Raw genomic sequence first — 22,796 nt, 5'->3', positions numbered from 1 at the left:
GTGTTTGATCCAGGTAAGTCATAATGGTTTGAATTTGGCACACCTTTAACTGAATTCTTTCTATGGAACAAGAAAACAACCTCATTTTATGGAATAAAAAAGTATTTGGCCAACACATGAGGTATTGCTTAAATCCAGGTAAGACATAATTGCATTGCTGTGCGGTGCTATACGTCAAAGAGCCACAGAAGTTATTTTTTGTGGTCATCTCTAAAAATTGCTAGACTAGTGGTGATTCAATTAATTAAAAAGTAGGGCAGTTAATATAGGAGCTATGGAGGAATACTCTTTTCAGCATTTGTATGCACAAATCTATATTCTTAAACTTACAAATAGATCTAGTATGGAAATTAGTCAAGACTGCATTCACACAGCGCTTTCTGTTTTCCCTGGACTGGAGAGAGGATGCAGGACCCTTTTTTATGCAAGCACTGATCAAACTGACCTTTAGTTGGAAGTTTAGTTCTGTTTGTATAAAGCATTTGTAGCTTTAATAATGAATGCGGGGCTACCTAGGAGAGGTGAGAGAGGTGTTTCTATAATTAATTATCTGTAAAAACGAGTCCAGTGGCACCTTAAAAGAGTAACTATTTTGTTACCTCATGAACTGAGAGTTGCAACTCACTTCATCAGATGCATGAAGTGAAAGAAAAACTGATGGTGGGGATACAGAGATGGGAGTGTTGTATCCGATCTAATTCAGTCAGTGGGTGTGGATAAGAAGGTGAGGATAGCTAAAGTGGAAAATTACTTATTGTAATGAGAGAGCCATGCTCAGTTCCTATTCACACCTACTCTGATGGTGTCAAATGTGAATAATCCAGCCCAGCAGTTTCATGTTGCAGCCTGTTTTGGAAGTGGGCTTTTTTGTTTTGGTTTTGGTTTTGGTTTTTTTAGAGTGGCAACTTTCAGTGTGTCCAGGGAGGCTAAAATGTTCTCCCAGTGGTGTTTGTGTTACCATCCCTGATATCTGATGTGTGTTCATTTATTCTGTTGCACCAAGACAGTCCGGTTTGTCCAATGTAGATGGTAGAGGCGTATTGCTGGCACTCGCTGGCATGTATCCCATTAGTAGATGTGCAAGTGAACAAGCTGGTGATGGTTGGGCTGATGCGGTGAGGTCCTGTGACAATGTCACTAGCATAGACGTGTGGACAGAGTTGGCAACAGGGATTGGTTCCTGGGTTAATGTCCCTGTTGTGGGGTGGGGTGGGTAGTTGGATGTGGGTGTGTTTCAGATTGGAGATAGTCATCTAGAATAGGTTGTCGACCCTTGATGTGTTGGAGACGTTTTAGCTGGGGGCTGTAGGTAATGGCTGGTGAGGTTCTGCTGCTTTCTTTGTTGGTTGTGCCCTGTAGCAGGCAGCTTCTGGGTACCTGGCTCTGTTTCTTCACCTCTCCAGGTGGGCACTGTGGTTTTAAGAATGGTTGATAGAGATCCTGTGTCTGTCTGAAAGACTGAAGCAAATACAGTTGTATCTTAGGGCCTGGCTCTGGACTAGGGTTTCCCAACCTTTGGGTCGGGACCCAAATATGGGGCGCCATTACATTTCAAAAGGGTCACCACGTGTCTCCCCAGGTGGCTCTGCCCTCCCTCCTCCCCGTTTTTGAATTGCCCTGGGTCACCAAGTCTTCCTGAATTGTCAGAATGGGTCCCCATCTGGAAACGGTTGGGAACTGCTGCTCTAGACAGTGGATCATGTAATGTCCTGGATGGAAGCTGGAGGCATGTAGGTAAGTAATAGTGGTCAGTAGGTTTCCAGTATAGAGTGGTGTTTGCCACCATCACATAGTGCAAGTAGAGGAGGGGCACTTGGGGCGGGGGGGGGGATTGGAGCTGAAGAAATCAGCCATAATTGAATTAGCTCTGTAACACTACCTGTACCCCTCCTGTTTTCTTCTTCTTTCACTTCATGCATCTGATGAAGGGAGCTGTATTTCACAAAAACTTATGGCATAATAAAATTGTTAGCCTTTAAGGTGCCATTGGACTCCTTGTTTTTGGTTGAAAGCAGGCTAACATAGCTACCTCTGTAAGTTACATTACATATATTTGAATTATGTAAATTATAGATGTTTTATAACAAGGCATGCTGACATTGAACTTATTTCCAAAGAAACGTTTGATAGATTTCTGCTGTTTGCGTTAATAGTAATTGCTTGAACAAACAAAACCAGGAAAACTCAAATGCCTCATTTTGGTGCCTTTTTAATTTTTAAAAGTTAATAATCAGTTAATAGGGGAAAAAGCTGGTTCAGACTGAGAGGGTAAAATCCCCCATTCATTTTGAATATCTGACTTCAACCATGACTTAATTTGGAAAACCACCTTCACCACAGTTCATGGGACTTACCCTCTGCATGCTTTAATGGGAGTTAAAGGGGATTAAATCTGTCAGACTGAGAAACTTCCTCTAAAGTAAAATGAGGAATCAGCCTCTTTCCTCTCAGTTGTCAGGGCTTAGATATTAGTGACACATTCACACACAATTCACATCTGTAGTGGCTCATTTGTGCAAACAACTTTCCCTTTTCTATTTGGCCCAGAAAAGCGATGACGCTAGGTTTGCTAAATCTTATCTCGATCACATTTGAAAAATAATTGATCCTGCATTAGCTAGGTTAACCTTTTTGTTGACCTGTTTCTTGATAATACTGTACTACGCTTTGTAACCTACAGAGAGAAAGCTTGCAGGACGAGAACACACATCTGTCCTGTAAACAGAGTTGGTTGGTATTGAAGGTTTCACCGGAAGAGTAATTTCACATAATGCAATTCCCTGCAGGCTAATTTTTGCATATGCATTTTTTGTTAAAAGTCTTAGTTTAATGGTAATTGTGTAGTGCCCGAAGTGTGCCAAGAGCTCCGGTGAGAAGCTCTGTAGCAATTTGGTTAGGCAGACCCAATTTATAATACATGTTCTAGAAGAAACTTTATTGCAATAGCTGTGGTGTCTTCTCTTAAGGGGGCTGACAGGTTGGAGCTCATGCCTGGAGTCCCTCCAAGCATAAGCACACTCACCTGGTGGCTTTGTCCCCTTCTGAGACCCTGCCCTCTGAAATTTTCTTTGTGGAAAATGTCTCTACCTGCATGTAGCCCCTCTCTTGTACAACCACAAGAACATTTCACATTGCTTCACAGTACAGTAAACTTCCGATAATCCGGTACCTTTAGGACCCAGGGGGTGCCGGATTATCAAATATGCTGGACTATCAGAGGGGGGGGGCTGAGAGGCCTGGGGTGGTGTGGGGGGGATGCCACCCCAGACCCCTCATAGCCCCCCCTTCCGATAGTCCGGCTCTGCCCCAGGTATCCCCAATTCAGCCACTGCTGGTCAGTTTCAGCAACAGCTGAATCGGGACACCTGCAGCAGAGCAGCTGGGGTGCTGCCGGGTTGGTCCGGTAGCGCTGCCCCTTGGTGCTACGAGACCAACCTGGCAGCACCCCAGTTGCTCTTGGGGACGCATGGGGCAGAGCAGCTGGGGTGGTGCCAGGTTGGTCCAGTAGCGCCAAGGAGCGACGCTACCGGACCAACCCGGCAGCACCCCAGCTGCTCTGCTCCCAGCGTCCCGAAGTCAGCCGCTGCTGAAACTGACCGATGCTCTTGGGGACAGCTGGGGTGCTGCCAGGTTGGTCCCGCAGGGCCGAGGGGCAGTGTTACGGGACCTACCAGCAGCACTCCAGCTGCTCTGCCCCCGGCTTCCCCGATTCAGCCGCTGGTCAGTTTCAGCAGTGGCTGAATCGGGGAAGCCAGGGGAAGAGCAGCTCCAATGGTCCGGCTGCCCGGAGCACTTCCAGGTTCCTGATGGTGCCGGACCATCAGATGCCGGACCAATGGAGTTTTACTGTAGCAAGTCATGGGGGTTATTTTTACCATCAGAGCGATATAAGCGAAGTGAAAAAGGCATAGTTATGGAAGTTATTAGACCATAACTGCATTTTAACCTTTCTAGACTTCTGACTTTTGGATTTTTAACTACAGTTTTCTAATTTAAAAATAAAATGGCCGTGCCGTATATACACTCCTCCCTCACTGTCATAATTGAGCTTTTTGTTTTGAAATATTCTTAAAACCAACCAGTTGCTCTCAGTTGAGTTTTAAGAGGGATTTCAAAAGAGTTTGCGATTCATCAGCTCGTTTGTATGCAGTTTTATGGCAGTACTGTGACTCTACAAGGTTGTACTCCATGTAGAAATTGGTGTTATGTGTCTTGCAACAGACAGTGCTCTCAATTCATGCTGTTTGCCTGGAAGCTGTGCAGAATGTGGGGGTGGGAGGAGTATTGTGTACCTTATATTTCATATAGAACTGAAAGTTCTCAATGAAGTTTAAATATTGGAAGCCAGTTTCTTGGCCAAATGCAAGGTGAAAAATTCAGATTCCTTCCTCGGTGTATCATTTTCTCTCCTGCTGTCATGCTGGAAGAAGCGTTAATTACCCTCTTTAGGCTATTTAATATTTTGGCCTTCCCAACACACTGACTTTCATGCCTTTTTATTCGGGAGGCAGTCATTGCAGAACTATACAAAAGTTTTTGTTGAAAAATATTTTTGATGGAGCTGGTATTAGAGTGCTTGGCAACTGATTGATTCCTCCCTGTGGTAGGAGGAGAGATTTTTACAAACTCTTTTTTTTTTTCTTCTAGGAACACCTACTCAGTCTGGATGAGCCAGCTTCAGAAGCTGGGCAAGAAGCTCTACTTAGACAAGAGCAAGCAAAAATCATTCGGTTTGAGAGGCAAGCAGAAGAGTTCCTCAATGCAGTCTTTTACCGAAAAGGTTAGTCTGAGTGAAAGAATGGCACTTCTGGCCCTTTGCATGCAGTATTAGTGTCTCAAAGACAGCCTGTTGGAGTTGCCAATGTTCATTCAGTGTTGTCAGTTAATTTGCCCTGTTAATGCTTTTAGTTTTAGAAAGGGGCTGGGAGAGGTACCTACTGCAAACCCGTCAGAGCACGGGGGGATTTTTGGGGGTTGGATGGTTGCGTTTTGAGGGAGCCATATTCCATGTTTGCCCAGCAGAATGGCCCCTCTAGTGCAATGCAAGGGCGAGTAGGGAGTGTGTTAGAAAATAAGCAGCCATTGGATCCATTCTCGTGGTGTCTCTGCCTTGCAGTCAGCACTGTGAAAGCAGGCGTTCTCTGACTGGCCTGTGGTGGCCTTCCCAGTGAGCCACAGTATTGCACGCTTGGAGAGCCATGTTGTGATCAGCACGGTCAGAGTGGAAGAAGCCCTGTGGTAACAGAGGTATTCAGATGATGCTCTTCTCTCTGGAAGGCTGGAAACTCACTCTACATCCTCTGCCACCTGGGGAACAGTTGCTCCAAAATTGCCTGTGAACAAGTCTTGAATCGGAGTGCGTTGTACATCTCAGCATAACCCCCCTGTGCAACACTGCGAGATCCTTCCACCACACTGACTCTGGGTGGGTGACAGGAACCGAATCAGAAATTGATTTAGCCAGTCAGCATCTTGCCCTTCCAATAACCACCTATGTAAAGCCCTTGAAATAGATAACAGTATTTTATCCCCTCGTTATGACTGTTACCAAAGATGAATAAATCTGAATTGTATATTATGAGCTATTACGTAAAATACACACATCTCATAGGATGATATGAAGGTTGGCTATTGCATTACAAAAGTCACAGCTGAGATGAAAATTTTTATTCCCAGCTCCTCCTCCTCAGCAGCTTTTACTGTTTTGGTAAAGTCAGAAGTTGCTTTCTGAGTTCAAATTTCTCGTGCTCCTTCTCAATCCAGAAAAGATTCAAAACAAAAGCCTGCAGAAAATCTGTTAAACCCCTTCTGAGTTGTATAGGGATGGAAACGGGGTTTTTTATTCACTGAATAAGAATTTTTTCAATCGCTTTGCACTTGCGAAGTTAGAGTGAATTGAAAATTTCAAATGTGGCATGTAGATAGGGCTCTGAAGCATGAGCACCCTCCACATTTAAACAAACATTTTCCAGTAATGAAATATTAGCCGCTGAGAATAATGCATGTGCTCTGCGGGTGCAACACACCTTTTTGTGTAGCAGAGTTTAACACACAGAATGAGGCTATCCAAACAGACATGTGGAAGAAGGCTTCATTGATGTATTTATTGATATAGAGCAGTGGTTCCCAGCCTGTGGACTCCAAGGGATCTGCAATGAGACTGTAGGGTCTGCAGAAAGTTTTGGAAAGGAAAAGAAAAGTGAGGATCGGGCCCACTGCGGGACTGGGGCTTTGTGCCAGGCAAGTTTAGCCTGGGGCTCAAAGTTCACGACCGGCTGCACTCTGCCTCCCGCCTTCAGGGAATGGGATCTTGGTACCCCAGGAGGCACCATCCATTCTCCCGCTGCCAGCTGCACTGCCGTTTACGCTCCAGCCCTCTTCCCCCTGCCCAGTCCCGCCAGGGGCCCGACCCTTCCTTTTCTTTTCCCTTTTTTCTCCCTCAGGGCTCTGTGCCTGGCCTAGGGCAGATTGCCGGGGCAGGAGCTGCCTTTGGCCATGAGAGCCCCCTCGCCGTATCCTCTGTGGATTGGCAGGGAACAGAGGGGGCAGGAGCTAAGGAAGCAGCATGGGCAAGGAGACGTGCTGGCTGCCGCTTCCCACTGCTCTCCTTCGGACAGAGGGGGGAGGGGTAACATTGAAAAGGGGTCCATGCGCGCACAAAGGCTGGGAGCCACTGATGTAGGGCGTAGTTCTTCCCTGCATCTGACTTGCAGTTTTCATGCCGAAATGCCACGTCCTGGCAACAGTTAGATCAGAGGGGCTGCTCTAAGTTCACCCCTGCCGTGAGGTACCCCTGGAGTGACTGGCAAGGCAGAGTGTGAGCGAGAGCTCTGGGGCACCTGTGCATCCCTGCACCAAGGAGAGAAGGGCAGCGGCTGGAGGGCTCCATGCCACTGGCTTTACACCAATGCGCAGTTCCCCTGTGCAAAGAGAAGTTGCCACTGTCAGCCTGTAGCTCAGGCAGGGTGAATGCAGCCCGTTGTCTGCCGGGCGGGGGCGGGGGGGAGAGTGAGTTTGGCTACAGGACAGTAACAGCATGCTTCCCAGTGTGTATTGTAAATAATCCTACTTATTTATCAGCTGGATTGCGCCTTTAGCATTCCGAGACTCTGGAATGCGATATCAAATATTCATGAAAAATCCAATAATTGCCATTACCTTCAGTTGTCAGTGTTTTACCTTGTGGCCGAGTAGGACCTCCTCCTACTGGTCTCAGGTGAGACCATGACAATTTTGGTATTATTTTACAGCCTTTGTGTTTATTAAAAAAAAAAAAAAAAAAAAAAAAAAGAGGTCAGGATCTTAGTTTCATAGCTCATAGTGTGCCTTAGTGCACCAAAGTCCATTGTATTTTTCTTTCTAGTTGAGAAAATGTTAAACTTATGTTAGATGTGTACTTTTCTTTTAAAAAACTATTATTTTCTAATTCACTATCGGTACCCAAGAGAAGTGTCCATTTGGTTTCAAGAGACAGTGCATCTACATCAGCAAGATTTCTGCTGGTGGCTGTTATGCTCAGCTTTATTCTTCTGTAGCATTTATATATGAGGAGCATTTTACAAAGAATTCTCAAATTTCAAGTGATGTGTAAGTGCTGTGTGCTTTATTTCTATTCCCTAGTTTGTGCTCTTTTGTCCAGAAAAATCTTAATTCTTTATCACGAGTAAATGAGATTCTGTTGAGCCGCTCTGCCGTGGAAGACACAGGACCATCCCTGTGGCTCTGAAGCAGTAGGTTACGGTGATATATATATCTCCTGTCTTCTCTCCATATCTGGAAACATGAATTGGTCCAGCTGTAAGCCATGCCTCATATTGTGGGCAAGTGCACCCACCTGTAATTCACCTTGTGTGACACTTCCCCAGGGCCCAAGCAGTTTTCATGGTTTTGAAGAGTTCTGCATCCTCCTGTGTATACCTTGAGGGGATGTGTTAAAATTTGTATTAGTCGCCAGCGCCTAGGTCTGCGATCTGGGCTTCACGAACTTTGATTCTTTTTACTGTCTTTGGACCTAGCTTGAACAGACCGTAATACAACATGGAGGGAAAGGAAGATCTCCCTAGGTGAAAAGAGCTTTTCTATACCCTTTGTGTTACGATGTAAGACTCGTGAATCTTGCTTGTCTGTTCTGTATATTATGTACCTAAAATCTTAGGCACAACTTAGCTTAAGATGAAACTTATTCTCTGCCCTTAATAGGGAAACCTCCATTAAGGACTAGCATAATGTACAGAAATGCATTAAACAATTACATAACCCTTTAGGAAGTTTAGGGTGATTGTGCCAGTAGAAGATTACAAAACGTGATTGCATAGTGGATTACACTTCACAAGGAATAGGAGGTTGTTGATATTTATTTATTCATTTATTTAGAGTTAAATTGTGGCTTGTTTTATGCCCCCTTGCAGAGACGTAAGGAAGTTTAAGGTCTCATGTATGCCTTTGGGCAGTTCATCTATTTGTGGTCCTTTTCTCAGGGCTGTGGTAAGTCCATAGTCAAGCCCACATTTTGTATTTTACAGACAAATAAAATGGCAGGTTCCTGCCCCATTCATCTTTTACTTTTAATACAAGAGATGACAAAGACTGGGAAGAGCATGGCTTAGAACTGTATAGTCCTCGTGCAGTACATAATAATACCATCCTCTCCTTTTGTTCTAGAACTAAGTGTTTGTCTAAGGCTATGTCTGCACTACAGGCTTCTTGCAGAGGAAACTTTTTGCGGAAGAGATCTTCTGCAAAAACTTCTTGCGCAAGAGCGCATCTGCACTGCAAAAGTGCCTCAAAAAAGCGATGCACTTTTACACAAGAGAGCAACCAGACTGCATGGACATGCTCTCGAAAGAAAGCACTGACAGCTATTCACAGAATGGCCACCAGGGCACCTGGGCTTTTTTAGATAGTGTTTTATTGTGCAAAAAGACAGTCCCTGTCCCCACACACCTTTTTGTGCAAGAGCTCTTGTGCAAAACAGTTATTCTTCATAGAAAGAGGAATAACTCTTGCGCAAAACCCCCCTCCATTTGGTCTATTTACTTGTGCCCAAATGTGCTTGAGGTGTGGGTGCTCCAAGTTTTTGCACAAAAACTCTGCAGTCTAGACATAGCTTAAATGTGTAAGTTGAAAGTGCAGCACCACAGCTCTTTACCCCAAGTGTGGCCATGTTAGGAGCGCTGCGGGGGCAGATCTCTCCTAGCACACCACGGGTGGATCTGCACTGCACCCATAGCTAGAAATAAGCTATGCAATTTGAGCTATGCAGGTTGTGTAGCTTATTTTGAACTTTGGCACTGTCTGCACAGCACTTATTTAGAAATAAATGGCTATTCCAAAATGCCCCTTTCTCATGGAATGAGGTTTACAGGGACATCAGAATAGTGAGCCCATTAGATTTCAGAATAATGGGTGCACTTAAAAGACATGGAATAGTGTAGACGTAGCCTATGGAAACCACCTCCATGGGGGGAGTAACTAACCGCTGTGGGTGTGTCCCCCCAGCACTGTAGCCTGGTTCACACCGGTGCTTCGCAGCCCTGTAACTTGTGCTTGAGAGGGCGAGAGTCAGCCCTGAGCCAGAGTTACAGCACTGTAAAGTGCCGCTGTAGACCTCACCTCCTCAGGCATCTCAAGTAGATTTCAGTTCTTCAGGGTAAATGAGCACTTAGGTGTTGATTTTGCTCCATTTGAAGATGCATTACATTGGCTAGCAGTAGCCCATTTCGAAGCTTTAGAAAATGGTTTGTCTATTGCACAGACTTATCTGACTATTGCCTCTGATACTGCAATGGAGACTGAGTATTAAAAGCTTCCCAAATCACCAGTTTGGCCAAAGAACAAGTACTCCTCAACACAGAGAGGTGTCTGCAAGCTGGTGCAGCTGGTCTGCCACAGCTACTGCAGCACAGAAGCTTGGATCTGCTGCCTATCCAAAGCATGACTGTTCGAAATAGTAATACTGTAAAATGCCCCCTTGGGGTGGGACAGTTTACTGGTTAGCCTTACTCTTAATGGGTGAGGCTTATGGCTTAAGGGTAACCAGTGGGGGCTTGAACAGCCCCTGTCTGCGGCAGGCCCAGCGCCATGCAGGCAGAGGCTGCTCTGTCTGGGATGCCAGAGCAGCCCCTGCTTGTGGCCCAGCAGGGGGTGGGGTGCCGGGCTGGAGCGGCCCCCTTCCACCCCTTTAGTCAGCTACCCAGGATGTACTCCCTGCTTTCCCCATTTCACATCCTTATCAGTTGCTTAGCACTTACTTTAAAAATAGACGTGAGTTTTTATTCAGGGCCTTTCATATTAGAGGACTTCACTCAGTGATGAACCTAATGCTGCAGTGACTGTGTAGTAAGGCATTGAAGGGATTCCTAGAGCTTCTCCTGGCTTTTAGATAGCATGACTTTGGAGTCTGCAGCTTTGAAAAATAAGGCCCCTGCTACGGGATGGGTTGTGGGGTACCAGTGTGCTTTTGAGGAAGTGACGCCACTCTTCCGCTGCAACTCGGTTCTGTTTTCTGCATCCAACTTCTGTTTTGTTTTCATACATTTTCCTTCATGGGTCTGGTTCTTCCTTCAGCGTCAGCTTCTCACACTGGCGCATTTGGGATTTAATTATGGGGGAGGGTAAAGATTTTAGGAACTGTTACTTAACTCTTTTAGGAATACTGTTATACTACGGGATTGTGTTTATACATATCAAAGCTTTGTTCCTTAGGTATGATAAACTGTATCTGCTTTAAGATGAGAGATCTTTAAGAAAAGCTAGAGAATGAAATGTCATGTTTTGATTTCAAAGTTTTACTTGTAAAATTCTTCCTTTAAAGATTTTTTTTTTTAATGTTTACAGACAGTCCTAGGGTCTCTGACCCCAATATTCCCCTAGTGGCCCGGGAGATCATGCAGCGAATGATCCGACAGTTTGCTGCTGAATATACCTCAAAAAATAGCTCTACTCAGGACTCCAGCCAGCCCAATAGCACAAAGAACCAAAGCCTGCTGAAAGCATCTCTGGTCGCCTCCTCTCCCACGGCTGCAACTGCTCAGAACCCTGTGCTCAGCAAACTTCTCATGGCTGACCAAGACTCGCCTCTGGACCTTACTGTCAGAAAGTCTCAGTCAGAACCTAGTGAACAAGGTATGATTATTACCAAAATTATCTTTCATTCAGTTGCGATACGCTAGAGGCATTCTCGGCACAAAGCTGGGAAGCATGAGAAGTGTAAACTGTTAAACGAAACACCGAACGGGAAGTTTTAGACCCTATAATGCATGGTGTGACGTAGTAACTGATAGGGTGGGAGAAGTGGAGGTGCTACAAAAATCTGTGTGCCTTGAACTCAAGAGGAGAGGGGTTGGCAAGGCTCCAAACCGGCTACGAGAGCTCTGCTGTGAACATGTGCAGTGTGTTTATGTACTCGCTGATGAGGCGAGATGAAGTAGTTAGGAAGCTTTTATTTTATTTGATCAGAACAGTAGTCCTGCATCCTGTGGGGCTTGGATTAGGGGTACAAAAGCGTACACGGTTAAACTAAGCATTGTGGTTACACACAAGCCTCCCCTGCCCCCTCTTGCTGCTGTCTCTGTATCAGAGGCAGCAAGGTGTGTGCGTGGGGGGGGGGGGGGGGGAACCAGGTACTTGTGGGGAGCTGGCTTTTAAGCAGGCTGCTCATGAGCACCAGCTCCCGCAAAGCTGCCTCCCTTCGCCCTCCTCCCCCCCATGTGTAAACATGTAACGGCTGAAAATTTAGTGGTTACACATTTACAAAAAATGCTTTCTAACATCCCTAGCTTGGATTAGAGGCAGTATTTTAAAAATACTAGTTATTCTCTGGTACATTGCTTGACAAATGCAAGATAAAAAATGGACCCCCCTGAATTATACAATGATTTCCTTGTTTGTGTTTAGCATTTGTGCATAAAAATACTTTTGAGTATAGACAATATATTCTATAGTGCAGTGCTGTAGAGATTGTGTTAAATGGATAACCTTGCTTTCTGTCAAACTGCTTTTAAAGAACAAATTCTCAGAACAGCATTGTAGTATCTGAACATTTTGTCCCCTCTTTCCTGAAACTGAATTGAATAAGAGGGGATCATGTGTCTGAATGGAAAGGAGCTTTTAACTGGATTGATGATTCAGATTAACCCTTTGAATGAACTTCATGAGAATTTGTTGTTAAAACGTGCTTGAAATGAACACATGAAAAATAGGGTGTACCCCATATCAGGAAAGATGATTTTGAAAATCTCTGCCTTGTATAGACAAAAAGGGTTGATTGAAAAGCCTTCAGTTACTTATACATACAATTTGGGGATCAGCAGACACCTTTCTAATACTCGTAGTGAGAGACACGTCTGTGGAGATTTTGGTAAGAAGGTTAATTCTGTGTGGCTACAAAAACTCAACACGCCCTGGGAACAGTGTCATTAACAAATGCTATTAATGTCACTAACTGCAAGTGGTTACTTCAGCCAAACATGGCAGCAGAGAGCTGCAGTAATGAAGTTGGTGGTAGTGCCATTACATTGTAAGGCTCTGGCAGTTGTAATTCAGCAACAGAAATTTGCTGTGGGCTAAATTTGGTATAAAAATCTCAAATGGATTTCTTGCAAAATTCTAGTGAAAGGTGTTCAACTATTCAGGTCATTACAAGTCCCGTTTCCTCCCAGGCCCTTTCCTAAAAGACCTTTACAGAGGGCATTTGTCTTAGTTCTTTTAATTACAGATGTGTGTGTGTGTGCTGGAAAACAAAGCATTTACTGATAGATTGCTCAGAAAATGGCTGAATTGCTTTTGTTGTTTTTATCTGCCGAGATAGACAAGCTTCAAGTGAACGTGTGGCTATTCCAACTAGTAAAAGTGTTCCTGCGGCAGGGTGCGTGATCGTTTGCAGTGATGCAACTTAACCCAGGGATGGGCACCCATGAATAGTGCGGGGGGCCACCCATCTTCACCTCAGCGGGCTGCAGCAGCCCACGATCTTCCCTGCACACACACCCCTCGCACAGGGGCACCAGAGCCCCGGACTGATTTAGGGATGTTACATTTTGATTAGGCAGCTAATGGAGTCCTTGGTGGAAATTCCATCGACTCGTTGATTAGTTGATGAGGAGGGGATGGGGCACTCATTATCCCAGCTGCACCTCTGCCTCCCATGGGGGAACGCAGAGCGAGGAGGGGCTCAAGCCCCTGCAACATTTCAAAAGCAGAGGCGCGGCAGTCGGGCTCCGGGGAGAGCAGGGACTACTTGAGTCTCCACGCGCACCGTTTCCCTGCTGTCTCCCCCCACCCCCATCCCCCGGCAGAGACTGTGCTGGGGGAACAGGCTTTTAAGCCAGTCGTGTCCCCCCCAGCACTGGCTCCTGCTGCCCCATCCCCGCTGTTTCTCTCTGACTAGTCGAGTCACTCCTCAGCTACCTGATGAGCACATGCTTACGGGGTAGTCGACTAGTCGCTTACATCCCTAGCGCTGACCTGCTCCTCTCCCTCCTACCTGGAGCTAGAATGCCAGGAACAGCTCCTTCTGGGAGGGAGGGGGAGAAGCGGAGATGAAGCTCCAGTCAGGTGAGTCACAGCCCCCCCCCCCCCCGGCGTGTTTTGTGGGCAGCAGAGGAGCAAGTGCGTGCAGGGTTCTGTGCCCCAGTGTGCGAGGGGCACGTAGGGGAGAGGGTCAGTCAGGTGGGCCGCATGAGGGTTGCAGGTTGCTCCCCCACTGGATTAATCCATATACATGTGCGTTGTAGTTCACATTGGTATCAGGAGAGATGCAGCCAAACCCTGTTGCGGCCGTGTATTTAACAGACTCCCTTGGAGCGGTTCCAGCGGTATCGTGGCATATCTTTGTTTGGAAGGAAAGTTAGATTATTCCGAGCTATTCCCCTGTGGATGAGGCAGGGGAGCACTCTGTAGGGTTCCTAGGGTTGCCAGGCATCCAGTATTTGTGGCCCCTGTCCGGCAAAAAAAAAAAAACCCCACCGAAAATATTGTCTGTTTTTCCTCGGAAGGCTGGTGGGGACATTCTTTTCCTGCTGCGTCGAGGGGGAGGGGAGAGGGGAGTGTGATTTTTTTGCTCAACCAATTTTCCCCCCGCCATGTTCAGGATTTTTTGTGGAAGTATCTGGCAACCCTAAGGATCTCCCCCCCCCTTCAAAGGCTCCTCCTGTCGTGGTGACTTCCCTGGCAGAACAGGGATGAATAGGGCTTCCTTTGGAGCAGTCATGCTCCTTAGGCTACGGTTAAAGTGAAACTGCACCAGTGCAACACGTGAATATTGCCCTGCTTACATCCCTAGAGGGGCTTGCTAAGCAGTCTTCCCTCGCTCTCAGGTGGGTCAGTTTAGCGATGTCTCTTGAGGGCCGGGGAGGGAAGCAGGAGGACGTTTTTCACAAGCTGTCCCCGTGGAAGTTCCCAGTGTAAACCAGCTCTCGGTGTATTTGCTTGAGAAGGGAATTCTGCTTCACTTCATTACTATACTTGTGTAATTACATTGAGTCTGGGTATTGCTGCAGTATTCACTAGATGCCTGCTCATTTCAATTTGGCGTATGCTGCGTTCCCAGACAGAGTGGATGGAACAATGTGCCAAAAGAGGTGGGTTTGGGAAACACAGTAAATGCATGTCGCATGGGCAGTTTGAGACCACGTGAGGACTCTCTGCATATTTGTTTGTTTCATCGTGAACATAAAGATTGGAGGTGCATACTCAGGCTGGGCATAGCATGGCAGGTAGCTCTGGTATATCTCCTCTTTGCCTTGCTCACATGTCCGGTATCTCAGAATGGCCAGTAATCGCCAGCATCGGTGCTTGTCTCTCAAACCACTGTTTGTGTTACAGATGGACGGAGCCCCCCATTGTTTTCAGGGAGTTTCGGCCGGGCTTTCCGTAGGGAAGATCGCTTCCCCATTCTCTGGGGGCAGGAACCTTGTGTGAGGTGGGAGACAGAGGGAGAGGGGAACAAAAGTAAGGTGGGAGGCATGGTAGAGAGAGAAGGAAGTGGCTGTAGCTGGAAATGCTTCTGGGGCGTGGAGCATGAGGAGAGAGGCAGAAGAGGGAAAGTTCCCAGCTTCACCACTGGAGCACCTCATGCTGGTGTAGGAGAGGGAGGTAAAGTTGCACTCTTAGCAGCTGAACAGGGGACTTGCTTTTTTTTTTAGATTGAATTTCCAGCCTGAAATTATCCCATGCAAAAATTCCCCCAGGATCTCAGAAATCAAGAGTCAAACCAAAAAGCAAAGACTTTTTTACCCAGTATTTGAAAGCCAAGCTCATGGCTTTTTGGAAGCTGTCGTTTTTATTCTGGAACCTCATGTGTTGGGTGCTGCAGTGTGCACCTACCTGTTCGTGTTGCCTGGTGCTCTAGTCCTTTCCCTCTGCTAGCAAAGAGAAGTCAATTACGCCACACTCTGCCAGTCCATGTAGTGACTGTGATCACAGCTAACGGGAGGCCATCGTGTGTAACCAAGTGGGAAATGACGAGAAGCCATTGTACCATCTAGTGCCCCGACATGTTTTTTACCGAGGGCAAATCACAGCTGCTCCTGGTTTTTTCCCCTCCTCAAGTGTTGCTTATGTCTCTGCAGACGGAGTGCTTGATCTGTCCACTAAGAGAAGTCCTTGTGCCGGCAGCTCCTCTCTGAGCCATTCTCCAGCCTGCTCCAGTTCTGCAGGGAATGGGTAAGGGAAAGTCGCTTACAGCCTTTTCTTACAATCATTGACTTCAGTTGATTTAGCATAAATTTGTCAGTTGCCTCCTGGTAACTGCTACTAATTAATTTGGTTTTAACCTTTTGGAGTAATGAGTGTTCTGTTATGGGCCTTTGGCAAAAAGAAAACCAACCTTCTTCCCACCTGCCAAATAAAAGCTGATTGTTGTAAACCGAGGCATGGCTTTTAAAAAGGGATTTAATTTTAGAGTTCAGTACTCCTGGTTCTTTTGGCAGCTCCGTATCTGGAAGAGTGCCCCTCACATCCTTGTTGGTTCCGTGGCTAGCAGGAGGGAGGGTAGGTGCAAACTCATCCTCTGCTTAAGCTGTGGAGACCCCACTTTTTTGCAGTATCATTTAGGGGATTGGAGCTTTCAACACAATAAATTGGGGAGTATATTTTTGGGGTAAAGGTTTATTGGCTGGTGAATGAAACTGAACAAGGCTTTGTTAGACAGGACTTACTACGTATTTTTGGTGCTTCTTTCTAGCACCAATTGCTGCCAGAGAGTTATAATGTTTAACAGTTCAGAAAACCTAGATGATAGCTTGTTGGTAGATACAATGGAGAGGTTATTTGTAACTGCCTTGTAGTGTTAGAAACAAGGTGGGGGAGGTAATACCTCTTATTGGATAAACTTCTGTTGGTGAAAAGCTCGCTTTGGAGCTACACGGCCTTCTTTCAGGTCCAGGAAGGGGATCAGGGTGGCAGCTAAATTCAGGCTGGAATAGATTGTAACCCGAATTCTAAGAGACCATTCAGGGTGTAGTGGTCTGTTCACATTGCGACAGTCCTAGGACAAAAGAAATGGCATGGGCAGGGTAGAGTGTCTAACACAATTAGGAGTTTAAGCTCCCAGGCTTGTCTTTGGAGGCTGTGGTGGAGGTTTGCTTTGAGGATGCTGACTCAGGCCAGTTACGGAATGATAGTTTTGTGAAAGGTATCGCCCACAGGTGGTAGGGTGTTTTATCACTGCTCTGTGTGACCTCACTGGAGAGCATAGTAACTGTCTGGTTTCATGCACATAGCTGTTGTTGGGGTATTGATAATAAAAGCCGTGGAAATATGTCTGCAGGTGTTTCATCTGTGGTTTGGGCAGAATTTGGAGCTGGTGTCTCCTGATCTGTTCGGAGCTCCCTTTTGATGACCATGCGTTTGAGGTCGGGGGCATTACCTGAAGGCTAGAAGAGGGAATTGGGAAAAATTCAGGGAGTGGTTCCCATCAGGTCTGGGCTGTAATTTTCTTTAATGGGCCACTTCACCTTAAATGGTGACGTAGAATGTAGGGATGTAATAGTCTAGCTGAGTAACTGACGAGCAAAAGGTTATAGGTGAATGCTATAGACTGCACGCATTTCCTCCCCCACATACCTGCCAGTAAACTTTTTAGCAGGCTGGCCAGCAGCCCAGCTCAGTCCCAGCTTTCACTGGGTCCTGGACCTACCCCCAGTGCGACTCTGCATTTAAAGTGTATTAGGAGCCAGGTGGGCAGGCAACCTGGCTCAGTGCTGGGTCCGGGAACTCAGACCACCCCACTCCCCGGACAAGGGCTGCTTGGGGACTATAGACTAGTCAACTACCTGATAAGAATTCATGAGGTTTATCGACTTTCCAATTAACTGATATTTAACGTCCCTAGTAGAATGTGTTAACTACTTATGCTAGACAATCATTCTGCCTTGTATGTAGCTGCGACGATCTCTGTCCAATTCTCAGGCCTGGAAAAGAGCTTAAAAGCTTGTTTCTTCTTCCAGCAGAAGTTTGTCCAATAAAAGCTATTAGCCCACCCACCTGGTCTCTCTAATATCCTGAGACCAATAGGGCTGCAAAAGTGCAAACAATGATAACATTAGCACAGCTGAAATGGGGACATTGAAATGATCAGTTCAAACAGCACTCTTGCCAAAATTAGTTCCAAGTACCTGACAATATTCGATCAGCAAATCTAACTGCAAATGAAGTTTCAGATCTAGTTTCTCGTGGTTATGGCGGTAATATGTCTAGTGACCCTGTATGCTCAACCAGGAGCCAGGCTTTTGCGCTGGGGGACAAAGGGATTCAGGGTGTTAACGCTGGGATATCACCTCGGCTGCTTGTAGAATGAAATACGGGAAAAAGTGCGTTAGCCAGTTTGCCTAAAGGTACTTCATTGTTGGGTTTAGCTTTGAGAGTTGCTAGATTCTTAATTTCTAAAAACTAGTACTGGCAGCCAGCACGTGACTCATCCACTAAACCAGTGGTCCCCAACATTTTGAGGTTGTCGGGCGCCAGGGGGCGTGGCCATTCGCCCACCGGGTGCCGGGGGCGTGGCCGTTCGCCTGCCGGGCACCGGGGTGGGGACACTTGCACACCCAGGGGGCCCCCCCCATAGTCGCATGGCCGGGGCCTCCCCATAGCCGCGGGGCCGGGGCCTCCCCATAGCCGCGTGCCCGGGGCCGTCGCTCCCCCCACAAGCGCTGCGCGCCCAGGGCCGGCGCCCCCCCCCCCCCCCCGCAAGTGCCGCGCGCCCGGGGCCGACGCTCCCCGCAAGCGCCGCACCATGTGCCCAGGGCCAGGCCAGCCCCGAGCACCTGGCGGGTGCATGGAAATGCCCCCGCGGGCGCCATGGCGCCCGCGGGCACCGTGTTGGGGACCACGGCACTAAACTATTGTCTTTGCTGATTTCATGTATAGTCTCTCCCCTTAAAGACTCATTACTAGGCATTAAAAGGAATACTCTCAAGTACTTGCTTATAGTTCCCCACTGATCACTTTAGTAGCTTAAAACTTTTTTCTCGCTCTACAATAACTCTTGCCCAGCAACTCCTGTTCCAGTTCAGAAACGATTATTCAGTCTCTGCTCTCACTTGCTTCCCTCTCCGTGTGTCAAGGGGTGGCCAGAGCACAGCCTGTAGTGACGGCAGGCCCTGCATGCCATGCTAGGTCCTAATCAGCACTGTTGGAATCAAGAAGCATTGCATACTGGCACCGATAGCTTCCTGCACGTTTGCCAGGGTGACTGCGGTCTGCTGTGTGTAATGCACATGAGCTCTGTCTGCTTAGCAAGCTGCCAATGCTGTCTTAACTTTGGGAAACATTCTAGTTCATTGCTGCAGAGCTGGCAGGGAGCACACATGGTATATCTGAATGTCCATCCGGAATAGTAGCTGTGTCTTACACAATTCTTCAAGAGGGATGGATTTTATTCAGAATCCATGTGGACTCTTGTTACCCGAGAATAAGTTCTAAGACCTCCGATTCTGGAGGGGTATTGGCAGGATACATCTAAAGCACCATGTGGATTACAAAGGTCTGCTAGATGGGAGTAACATCAGAGATTCAGCGTAAGGACAATCTAATGTGAAGCATTCCAAAAGTATTAGTGCAGCTTCTCCTTCGCATTGCCTACCCTTGAATAAGCCATTCCTGCTCTGAACCTGGATGGCTTCACACCATGTCAATATCCCAGTATTTCAAAATGTAATTGATTCCTCCTGACATGCTTCTAGAGTCTCTTCTTCCAACTAATCTCGGTCTTGAATATGGAAAGTTTTAGGGTTTGTGTGTTTAGCTACTTTATTGTGGACCAATATAACCCGGTATACAGCATTCTAAAAATGACTTAAATAAGCATTCCCTGCTACAGGAATGTTCTTTGGGGGTAGAAAACCCTCATTTTAAATGAATGTTTTGAGTTGATATTCTAAATTAACACATTTATATTTAAAAACCACTGATTTTTCTGTTACTAACCCCTGAGCTGGACTACAATTTGTAGAACTTGAACCTGAATAATTGTTCTGGAGGTAAGAAAACACCATTTCTTCTAGCCTTGATCTGTGAGAGAGAATCAGGGACATGTATCTGTGCAGGGAGTTGTATTTAAAAGGAAGCACTGTGGTAAGTCTGGTGTAATGTAGGGTTTTTCTTTGTGATCTGCAATCTCCCAGCTCTGCCATTTAATGTTAAATGCAACTTAAGTAAATTCATTGGAGTTCTGCTAAGCATTTTTATATTGAGCAGCTATTCTTGACTGCATACGGCGTAAGCAAACCGCTTCCAAGGTTTCCTCTAGTGTATAGATCCTGCAGGTGGCTGTGGTGGTTGTGTGTTGAACATGTTGCACTCGGTATCACTTTGTATCACTCTTTTATTACTGTACTTGTTTAGTGGTAACGTCACAATAGAAGCACAGTTGTGTGTAGATCTATGGAGACTGACTATTCCTTTGTAATTTATAATTAAGGTGATATTTTCAGACGCTTGCGCGAAGCCTTTTCTACTCCGAGAATTTGTGAACCCAGCCAGAGACCAGGCAGCAGCCTTCATTTTTCTTTGCCCAAAAAGCTTCTCTTTTTTTGCGAACAAAGTTTAAAACTGACTGATGCTGAGACTTAAAAAAAAAAAAAAAAAATTAGAGAGAAAAAAATAAATAACAGACAAAGTGATGTTACCCAAGCAAGGCCTTCTAATAAAGGAGTGGCCCCTCACCCATCCCTCCCTACCTGTGCAAGTCCTGCTCACATCAGTTTCCTTCCATCCAATTAGGCGACCTGGGAGACCCAGCCAGCACCATCCAGAGGGACTGCGGAGTGGTGATGGGGTGCCTCCAAGAAGCTTGCAAGATGGAACCAGGGAAGCTTATGGTCACTCCACATCTCTTAAAGTTCCACTGGCTCGTTCGCTGCAGATTAGCGAAGAACTGCTGGGCAGAAACCAGTTTTCTACAGCTGCCAGCCACGGGCCATCTGGACTGCTGAATCATGGACAGCACTTAATATTATCCAGGGAGGCTTCTTGGGCAAAACCACACTATGAATTCAATTTCAGCCGCATGAAATTCAGGGGAAATGGTGCACTCAGCAACATCAGTGACCTTCCTTTTCTTACAGAAAATTCAGCCTTTCAAAAAATGGCACTTCATACTAAACAGGATGGGAAAAAGGATGTGAGCCATTCATCTCCTGTGGATTTAAAGATCCCGCAAGTTCGAGGCATGGACCTGTCATGGGAGTCCCGCACTGGTGACCAGTACAGTTATAGCTCTTTGGTAATGGGTTCACAAACGGAGAGCGCACTTAGTAAAAAGTTAAGGGCTATCCTTCCAAAACAAAACAGGAGAAGTTTGCTGGATGCAGGACCAGATTCCTGGGGCTCAGATGCTGAGCAGTCTACCTCTGGACAGCCATATCCCACCTCTGATCAAGAGGGAGATCCTGGCTCCAAGCAACCTAGGAAGAAAAGAGGGAGATACAGACAGTACAACAGTGAGATACTGGAGGAAGCAATCTCTGTGGTTATGAGTGGGAAAATGAGTGTTTCCAAAGCTCAGAGTATTTATGGGATTCCCCACAGTACACTGGAGTATAAAGTTAAAGAGAGGCTGGGCACTTTGAAAAACCCTCCAAAGAAAAAAATGAAATTAATGAGGTCGGAGGGGCAGGATGTATCCATAAAGGTGGAATTAGATCCCCAGGGGGAGGCAGCACAAAGTGCGAATGAATCAAAAGACGAGTAGGGATGTTGTAGAGTGCCAATTACTGTACAGACTGGGTGAGCACTACTGCATTGTTCAGCTACAGCCGAGTGCGCCTGACTCCTCTCTGCTTACTGGGACACCCGCACCTTCACAGTTCAGCACAGACTCGTGTGGGCACAGGTGAAAGGGGTGCTGCGAATGTTGCATAGTTGTACATTTTCTGACCCAGTATGGCTCAGATTTTTTTGGGGGGGGGCGCCTTTTGCATGTTTCTCTGCCGTTCTATGGAGAATTGAGTTACCTCACACAGAATGCAGATGTGGAAGTAGACTCCTTGCCCGCGGAGCCTGTGTTTTATTTTTGTCAGATTTGCCTTTCAAAACCGATTCTCTCTAATGCCAGACATTTTTGAATGAGAATCAAACTATCTTTTTATAATAATAATTTGAAAAGCTTCACAAATTCTTCAGAACTCTTATTCCCGTTCTTGGATTCAGTTGATTGAAGGATTAAGCTAACACTAGCTCGTTAGGAATGGCAAATCTCTTGAACCTTGGAGATGGGTAATCAGTTGGGTCTAATTAGGCGCTCTGCCACTTTATTTCTAAATTAATTTACCATTAGCAGTCTGCTTAGTGCTCACCCAGAGGGGAGGGGTGGGGAAACATACATACACTACCTTCAGAGTACTTCGGTTAACTACTTTGTAACACTACCTTCGCTGTAATTTTGTTTGATATTTTATAAGGGGTGAGATGTAGACTCACCTGCTGGAGGATGTAGCCTTATCTCACGGAAGACAAGCTCCTTTTAGTTGGGAGCGGTCAGGGTACACTACATGATGTATTGGGGTATGCTTCATTTTAACGGAACAATGGTTCTTTGTAAACCATCACTTTTTACAGATTTGATTCTGAGTTTACTAAACTGAGGTTCCAACAACTAGGTTAAATGACTCTGAACTGGGAGTGGGCGTACACGTAACAAATTACTGTGACCTTGCATACAACAAAACAGCGATCTCATAAACTTCATAACCTCAGTAGTCTGCCCAAATAGCCACATTAATGAAGGATCTGTGTTAGTGTTCAGGGAAGAAATAAAAACACACCGGTAGCCTGATCTGATTTAGGCTCCACATCATAGCTAGTTGTAATACTGTCAGGGTTGAGCACCCAATGGGTGTTCTGCTTTTTAAATACTACAGTTGCCAGTAGCAGGAAATGTTCTCTCATATCCTGTATTTCTTTGTTTTTGTTTTACCTGCTGATGATTTGATAGTGGTTTAACACACACTAGTGTTAGCAGTTAAACCTCACACACACACACACACTCCTCCATAAACTACACGTCCAATCGTGTGTATTATGATATTTTTATCATTCTATAGATTCAAGATAAGTTTTTTGTACAATACTCTTGTCTTTGAGAGTTTCTGTAGGCGTGGTCTGTAACCTAAGATAGAGCTTACTGGACTTATTACAATTTCACCAAATCACAGTTGCTGGTTCTTCAGGTGGAAACTATTTAATCTTAATTTAAACTTGTGCAGGTTTCTCCATTTTCCCAGTTGCACAACCAAAAGTTTTGCAATTTGTGGGTGAGCGCTGTTGATTGAAAGTGGACACTAAAAGTTCATGGGAAG

At 46.0% G+C, this 22,796-nt stretch overlaps 1 protein-coding gene across 1 annotated transcript in view; it reads left to right on the top strand.

The window, feature by feature from the left end:
• LOC102448559 (ligand-dependent corepressor) overlaps nt 1-21,533 on the top strand; it is a 78,665-nt gene extending 57,132 nt beyond the window's left edge. The window contains exons 4-7 of the mRNA XM_075934484.1: nt 4,648-4,780; nt 10,837-11,124; nt 15,570-15,663; nt 20,221-21,533. Of these exons, the coding sequence (XP_075790599.1) occupies nt 4,648-4,780; nt 10,837-11,124; nt 15,570-15,663; nt 20,221-21,190 (1,485 nt within the window). The 3' untranslated portion in view covers nt 21,191-21,533. The remainder of the gene's footprint in view (nt 1-4,647; nt 4,781-10,836; nt 11,125-15,569; nt 15,664-20,220) is intronic.
• The last annotated feature ends 1,263 nt before the right edge of the window (nt 21,534-22,796 follow it).

Source organism: Pelodiscus sinensis, chromosome 8 (assembly GCF_049634645.1).
Source record: "Pelodiscus sinensis isolate JC-2024 chromosome 8, ASM4963464v1, whole genome shotgun sequence".
Classification (NCBI taxonomy): Eukaryota; Metazoa; Chordata; order Testudines; family Trionychidae; genus Pelodiscus; species Pelodiscus sinensis.
This window is presented reverse-complemented; position numbering and strand designations above follow the sequence as displayed.